Source organism: Mobula birostris, chromosome 17, assembly GCF_030028105.1.
Source record: "Mobula birostris isolate sMobBir1 chromosome 17, sMobBir1.hap1, whole genome shotgun sequence".
In the NCBI taxonomy this organism is placed as follows: Eukaryota; Metazoa; Chordata; class Chondrichthyes; order Myliobatiformes; family Myliobatidae; genus Mobula; species Mobula birostris.
This window is the reverse complement of record NC_092386.1, coordinates 25,950,978-25,958,307: the sequence shown is the minus strand read 5'-3', so window position 1 is coordinate 25,958,307 and position 7,330 is coordinate 25,950,978. Positions and strand designations below refer to the sequence as shown.

General features: G+C 44.6%; 1 protein-coding gene across 2 annotated transcripts in view; it reads left to right on the top strand.

The window, feature by feature from the left end:
* The window catches only part of pggt1b (protein geranylgeranyltransferase type I, beta subunit), a 73,061-nt gene that overhangs the window by 3,023 nt on the left and 62,708 nt on the right, over positions 1–7,330 (top strand). The window contains exon 1 of one of the 2 annotated variants that reach the window (XM_072281409.1): positions 9–150. The exons of the other annotated variant lie outside the window; for it this stretch is intronic. Within the exon in view, the coding sequence (XP_072137510.1) occupies positions 32–150 (119 nt within the window). The 5' untranslated portion in view covers positions 9–31. Of the gene's footprint in view, positions 1–8; positions 151–7,330 lie in introns of those variants that run through there. 2 annotated transcript variants of the gene reach the window in all.

The window sequence follows — 7,330 nt, the reverse complement described above, 5'->3', positions numbered from 1 at the left end:
AGGGGGCGGGGCGTGTCCATGGCGATCTAACATGGCCGAAGAGACGGCGGCTGGAGAGCATTTGGAGTTTCTCAGGGACAGGCACGTCGGCTTCTTCGAGCGATGCCTGAAGATCTTACCCGAGAGGTACTGCTCGCTGGAGACCAGCAGGTATGGCAGGGCCCTGATGCACGATGGCGGGAGCCACTGGCGGAGGTAGATTGAAGCGAGGGCCCAGATGATCCTTGAGTTTCGCCCCACCCACTCTGCTGCAGCCCCGCGTCCGGGCTGCTTCAGACGGGTCGGGACGGGCAGGGGACACGGTGTAGCGGGAGTGGGAGATGCCTCTCTCCTACTGCCACCGCTAGTAAGCAGTTGTCCCTCAGGCTGAGATTTGGGTGATGATGAACACATGGAGCATTCGCAGGCAGTTAACGGGCTGTCATCTGCTGGTTTGGGCAATTGCAGAGGGAAGCTGCAGGGCGTGGACCATACAGTAATAGTACCCTTCCTGTAATTCATAATTTTGAATTTAAAATTATACAGAAAACAAAACATGATTTTAAATAAACGGGGTTTGCCTTTCGCACAAGTGAAACCTCAGTCAACTGTTCGTGCATTTACTGTATATGCAGAAATATCACGATATCGCGTAAATTTCAGTTCAAGTCTGTAAAATTGCTACATATCAACGCTGTAATTTAACAAAATTGCGATTCGCCAGATTATTTTGTAATAATAAAAATACCCGTGATATACCTTTCGGTAGACCCATCCATTTCCGTCCTTGGAAATGATTAGTGACTCTGCTACAATCATCGTTTAGAGTAGCGTGCTAAGAGTCGATTGCAATAGCGTACTTTTTTTTACTTTTAACACAAAATACTGTGCAGATGCTGAGGTCAAAGCAACACGCACAACACGCTGGAGGAACTCAGCAGGTCGGGCAGCATCCGTGGAAACAACTGTTCCTCCAGCGTGTTGTACGTGTTTCTTTTTCACTTTTTGTTGAAGCCTTTGGTTCTTTGGCCAGTTCGTAGATTTGTCCTCTGACATCTGTACCACTACGTGATCACAGATACACAATTATTTATATGCTGTAAGTTTTATTCACTTTTTATAGATGTTGAGTAAAAGCAGACATACAGAATATTGCTCCTCGTCTGCTCCATCATTCGCTAAGATGGCAGCTCACTTTCTCTGCTGTAAAGATGGCACCTCTACTGTAAAGATGAAGCCACACTCAGGTTGGAGGAACAACACCTTATATTCCGTCTGAGTTGCCTCCAACCTGATGGCATGAACACTGACTTCTCTAACTTCCGCTAATGCCACACCTCCCCCTCGTACCCCATCTGTTATTTATTTATATACACACATTCTTTCTCTCTCTCTCCTTTTTCTCCCTCTGTCTCTCTCACTATACCCCTTGCCCATCCTCTGGGTTTTTTCCCCCCTCCCCCTTTTCCTTCTCCCTGGGCCTCCTGTCCCATGATCCTCTCATATCCCTTTTGCCAATCAACTGTCCAGCTCTTGGCTCCATCCCTCCCCCTCCTGTCTTCTCCTCTATCATTTTGGATCTCCCCCTCCCCCACCCACTTTCAAATCTCTTACTAACTCTTCCTTCAGTTAGTCCTGACGAAGGGTCTCGGCCCGAAACGTCAACTGTACCTGTTCCTAGAGATGCTGCCTGGCCTGCTGCGTTCACCAGCAACTTTGATGTGTGTTACTTGAATTTCCAGCATCTGCAGAATTCCTTGTGTTTAAGCTCACTTTCTATATACAGTGGAATCTGGTTAATTGGGCCATCGGTTAATCAGGGCAGCTGCTTATTTGGGATATTTTGTAAAGATCCAAAGCTAATCGAGAAAATATCCAGATTCCCTTCGTTTATTTGGGATACATTGATTGCTCGGAGAGAACGGTTTTTAATAGCGTTGGTTGCGTGTGTTTGTGTTCTTTATTAAAAAAAAACAGTGATTTTTGTCATAGTGATAGAAAAGTACAGCTCAGAAACAGACCTTTTGGCCCATCTACTTCGATTGACCTGCACCTGGATAAATGACCTCCATACCCCTGCCATCTATGAACCTATCCAAGCTTATTATGTTGAAAGTAAGCTTGCATGTATCACTTGGACTAGCAGCTCATTTCACACTCTCTCAACGCTCTGGATGAAGAATTTTCCTTTCGTGTTTCCCTTAAACTTTTCATCTTTCACCCTTAACCCATGACCTCTAATTCTACCAAACCTCAGTGGAAGAAGCGTGGTGCATTGGTGCTATTTATACACCTCATAATTTTGTACACCTTTATCAAATTTCTCCTCAATCTTCTTTGTTCCAAAAAATGAGGTCCTAAACTATTCAATCTTTCCCTATAACTCAGGTCCTCCAGTCCCAGCAACATCCTTGCACATTTTCTCTGTACTCTTTCAACCTTTTTTTAGATTAGATTATGAGGACACTCAGTCCTCGTTTATTGTCATTTAGAAATGCATGCATTAAAAATGATACAATATTCCTCCAGAGTGATATCACAGAAACACAGGACAAACCAAGACTAAAACTGACAAAACTACATAATTATAACATATAGTTACAACAGTGCAAAGCAATACCGTAATTTGATAAAGAGCAGACCATGGGCACGGTAAAAAAAAAGTCTCAAGTCCTGATAGCTCCATCATTTCACGCAGAGGGCAGAAGGGAGAAACTCTCCCTGCCATGAACCTCCAAGCGCCACAAACTTGCCGATGCCGCACCATCGGAAGCACCCGACCGCAGCCGACTGAGTCCGTCCAAAAACTTCAAGCCTCTGACACCGAGCACCGTCCTTTGCCGAGCGCTTTGACCCCGCCCCAGCCGCTGAGCAACAAGCAAAGCCGAGGACTCGGGGCCTTCCCCTCCGGAGATTCTGGATCACACAGTAGCAGCGGTAGCAAAGCAGGCGTTTCAGAAGTTTCACCAGATGTTCCTCCATGCTCTCACGTCTGTCTCCATCAAATCAGGATTGTGCACGGCACCCTACTTGGCAGATAACGGACATTACCACCGGAGTGGCCACTGTGAGCTGCGTCACACCGCCATCTTCTCCTCCCGACTTTTTACCTATTTCCTGTAGGTAAGTGGCCAAAACTGCATACAGTACTCCAAATTAGGGTTCACCAATGTGTTATACAACTTCAACATGACATCCCATCTCCTGTACTTAGTGTTTTGATTTATGAAGGCCAATGTGCCAAAAGCTTTCTTTACAACCCTATCTCCCTGTGATGCTACTTTCAATGAATTATGGACCTGTATTCCCAGATCGTTTTGTTCACCCACACTCCTTAGTGCCCTTCCTTACACTATGTAAGATGTACCTTGGTTGTTCCTATTGAATTGCAACACCTTGCACTTGTTTGCATTAAATTCCATCTGCTATTTTTTAATCAGTATTTCCAGCTGGTCCAGATCCCGTTGTAAGCTCCGATCCTCGTCTTTGCTGTCCACTATACCAGTGGTCCCCAACCACCGGGCTGCAAAGCATGTGCTACCGGACTGTGAGGAAACAATATGAGTCAACTGCACCTTTCCTCATTCCCTGTCACACACCGTTGAACTTGAACGCACGCGAGGTCGTTACCCATGAGAGGACATTAACCTACAACTACTCGATGAGTAAAAAACAAACATCGCTTGAGAGTTTCTTTGTAAGAGGTGGTAGGGGACATAAAAGGCCTAACGATGATGATAACGCAGAGACAGCTGAGGCTGAGACTGCAAAAAAAAGAAAGCTTCCTTCAACAGAAAATACAACAAGTCATACATAAAATATGGCTTTATTGTGACTCGCACGCTCCAAGCCCCATGTGTGTGATATGTGGAGACAAGCTATCTAATGAGGCAATGAAGCCCTCAAATCTGCTTCGGCACCTTGATTCCAAGCACCCTGCACTAAAGACAAACCGGCTGAGTTTTTTGAGCGGAAAAAACGTGAGTAAGCGGGACAGAAGCAAGTGCTGAGAGCCAGCACCTCCACAAATGCTGCTGCTCTGAGAGTGTCGTACTTAACGGCTAGCAGTATTGCTAAGGCTAAGAAGCCTTTCACTGTTGGTGAAGAATTGATTCTGCCTGCTGCCAAGGACGTGCCATGAACCGTTGGGAGAAGCTGCAGCTAACAAGATGGCACAGGTTTCTCTTTCAGCTACCACAGTTGCAAGGAGAGTCAACGACATAGTGGAGGACATCGAAGCACAGCTGTTGGAACGGCTTAATGAGTCTGGTTTCACTACCCGAGTCAGAGAGGTTGCTCCTGAATGCCAGTCTACGCACTATGTCACACACAGGGAAATGCTGGCTAGCCGAAAAATGTCACCTGATCTTAGTGTATTGAGTGACGTTGTTGATGTTATCAATCACATCAAAGCAAAAGCCCTTAACTCACGTCTATTTGAGCAGCTTTGCGAGGAAACGGATTCAGAGCACAAATGCCTTCTCTTACACACTGAATTCAGGTGGCTATCAAGGGGGAGAGCCCTGGCCAGGGTTTTTGAGTTAAGAAAGCAGCTACAGAGATTTCTTTCAGGAAAAAAAGTCACCACTGGCAGCACACTTCAGTGACGACGAGTAGAAGCAAAACTTGCTTATCTGTGTGACATCTTCAACCTGCTCAATGAACTCAATTTGTCACTTCATGGGAGAATGACAACTGTCTTCAAGTTGGCAGATAAAGTGTCTGCTTTCACAGCCAAACTGGAACTGTGGGGATGGAGAGTGGACAGGCATATTTGACATGTTCCCAACATTAGCTGGGAATTTGGGAGAGACTGAGGCTCACAGATGGTGCGCGATCACCTATCTTCGCTGTCGACAGAATTCAAGCGTTACTTCCCAACCACAAATGACCCAAAATGTGCAAAGCAATGGGTCTGTGACCCATTTGCGACTGTCCCCAGTGAATCATCCATGTCAGCGCGGGAAGAAGATTAACTCCTCAAGCTTGAAAATGACAGTGAGCTGAAAAGTATGTTTGACATAACATCTCTGCTGGCATTCTGGATCAAAGTCAAGGCTGAATATCCTGAGATAGCCACGAAAGCACTGAAAACGTTGCTTCCATTTCCAACATCATATCGCTGTGAAGCAGAGTTTTCTGCAATGAATGCAACAAAAACTAAATTGCGGAATAGACTGGACATAAGGAACCCCTTATGACTTATAATTGACTTATCACTATATTCATGCGAGGAAAATACGTGCTGTGTGTTTAATATTAAATTTGTTAGATAAACCCTTTGAGAAACAAAATTGAGTGTATTAGTCACTGATAAGTGATTTACAGTTGACTTAGCACCTGTATTCCAGTTGTGATCACCCCTCCACCCCCCCCCCCCCCCCAGTCGGCCTGTCCGCAAGAATATTGTTGCCGTGCAAAAAAGGTTGGGGACCCCTGCACTGTACTCCAATCTTGGTGTCATCTGTAAATTTGCTGATCCAGTTAATCACATTATCATTCAGATCATTGATATAGATGGCAAATAATAACAGACCCAGCACCAATCCCTGTATCCCTGTGGCACTCCACTAGTCAGCCATCAGCTAGCACTCTTTGGCTTCTCCCACAAAGCCGATGTGTAATCCAGTTACATATCCCAAGTGACTGAACTTACTTGACCAACCTCCCATGCGGGACCTTGTCAAATGCCTTGCTAAAGTCCATGTAGACAACATCCACTGCCTTGCCTTCATCGATTTTCCTGGTAACTTCCTCGAAAAACTGTGTAAGATTGGTTAGATATGACCTACTACACACAAAGTTATGCTGACTATCCCTAATCAGTCCTTGTCTATCCAAATACTCATATCCAGTCCCTTACAATACTTTCCCATAACTTTCACACTACTGATGTCAGGCCCACAGGCCTATAATTTTCTGGTTTATTTTTAAAACCTTTTAAACAGAGGAACATTAGTTTCCTCCATTCCTCTGGTACCTTACCTGTCACTAAGGAAGATTTAAATATCTCTGCTAGAGCCCCTGCAATTTCTGCACTTGCCTCCCACAGGTTCTGAGGGGACACCTTGTCCCGTCCTGGGCTTTTATCCATCCGATTTGCCTCAAGACGGCAAACATCTCCTCCTTTTCCTCTGTAATCTGTATAGAGTCCATGAAACTGATGCCGTTTTACCTTACTTCTAATCTCAGTAACCATCTCCTGAGCAAATACAGATGCAAAAATCCATTTAAGATCTCCCTTATCTCATTTAGCTCCCCGCATAGATTACCACTCTGATCTTCCAGAGGACCAATCTTGTCCCTTGCAATCTTTTGTTCTTAACACATCTATAGAATCCCTTGGGGTTCTCCTTCACCTTTTCTGCGAGGGTAATCTCCTGCCTTTTTTAGCCCTCCTGATTCCATTCTTAAGTGTTCTCTTGGATTTTTTATACTCTGTCAGTACCTCATTTGTTCCTACCTGCCTATACCTGCTTTGCACCTCCTGCTTTTCCTTAACCAGAGCCTCAATATTTCTTGAAAACCAAGGCTTCCTAACTCTGTTATCTTTACCTTTTATTCTGACAGGCACATTCAATCTTTGTGTTCTCAAAAATTCACTTTTGAAGGCCTCCAACTTGCCAAGTACACCTTTGTCAAAAAAACAGCCTGTCCTTAACCACACTTGCCAGATCCTTTCTGACACCATCAAAATTGGCCTGCCTTCAATTTAGAATCTCACCCTGCGGAGTAGTCCTATCTCTTTCCATATTTACTTTTGAAACTAATGGCATTATGATCACTGGATGAAAATGCTCCCCTACATAAACTTCTGTCACCTGCCCTGCCTCATTCCTTAATAGAGATAAAGTATTGCACCCTCTCTCTTGTTGGGACTTCTATGTACTGTTTAAGGAAACTTTGCTGAACGTGTTTGAGAAACTCTACCCCATCTAGTCCTTTTATAGTAAGGGAATCGCAGTCAATATGTGGAAAGTTAAAATCATCCACTATAACAACTTTTGTTTCTTGCAACAATCTGTGACCTTTCTGCAAATTGGTTCCTCTAAATCCTGTGGACTGTAGGGTGGTCTATAATATAGCCCCATTAACCTGGTTGTATCTTTTTATTCCTCAGTTACACCCATGAAGCATCGCTATATGAGTTCTCCAGTCTGTCTTGACTGACCGCTGCCTGATATTTTCCGACTAATAACGCCATCACTCCCTCTTTAATCCTTCCTGCTCTGTCATGTGTGTGAGAGGGTTTCGACTTCTATGTTACTGCGGAGGCTAATTAAAATGGCGTCTTTGTTATGTTAATCTGGGGAATGCGGCTTTGTTGTGTTAAACGCTGAGAAAGTTTGCG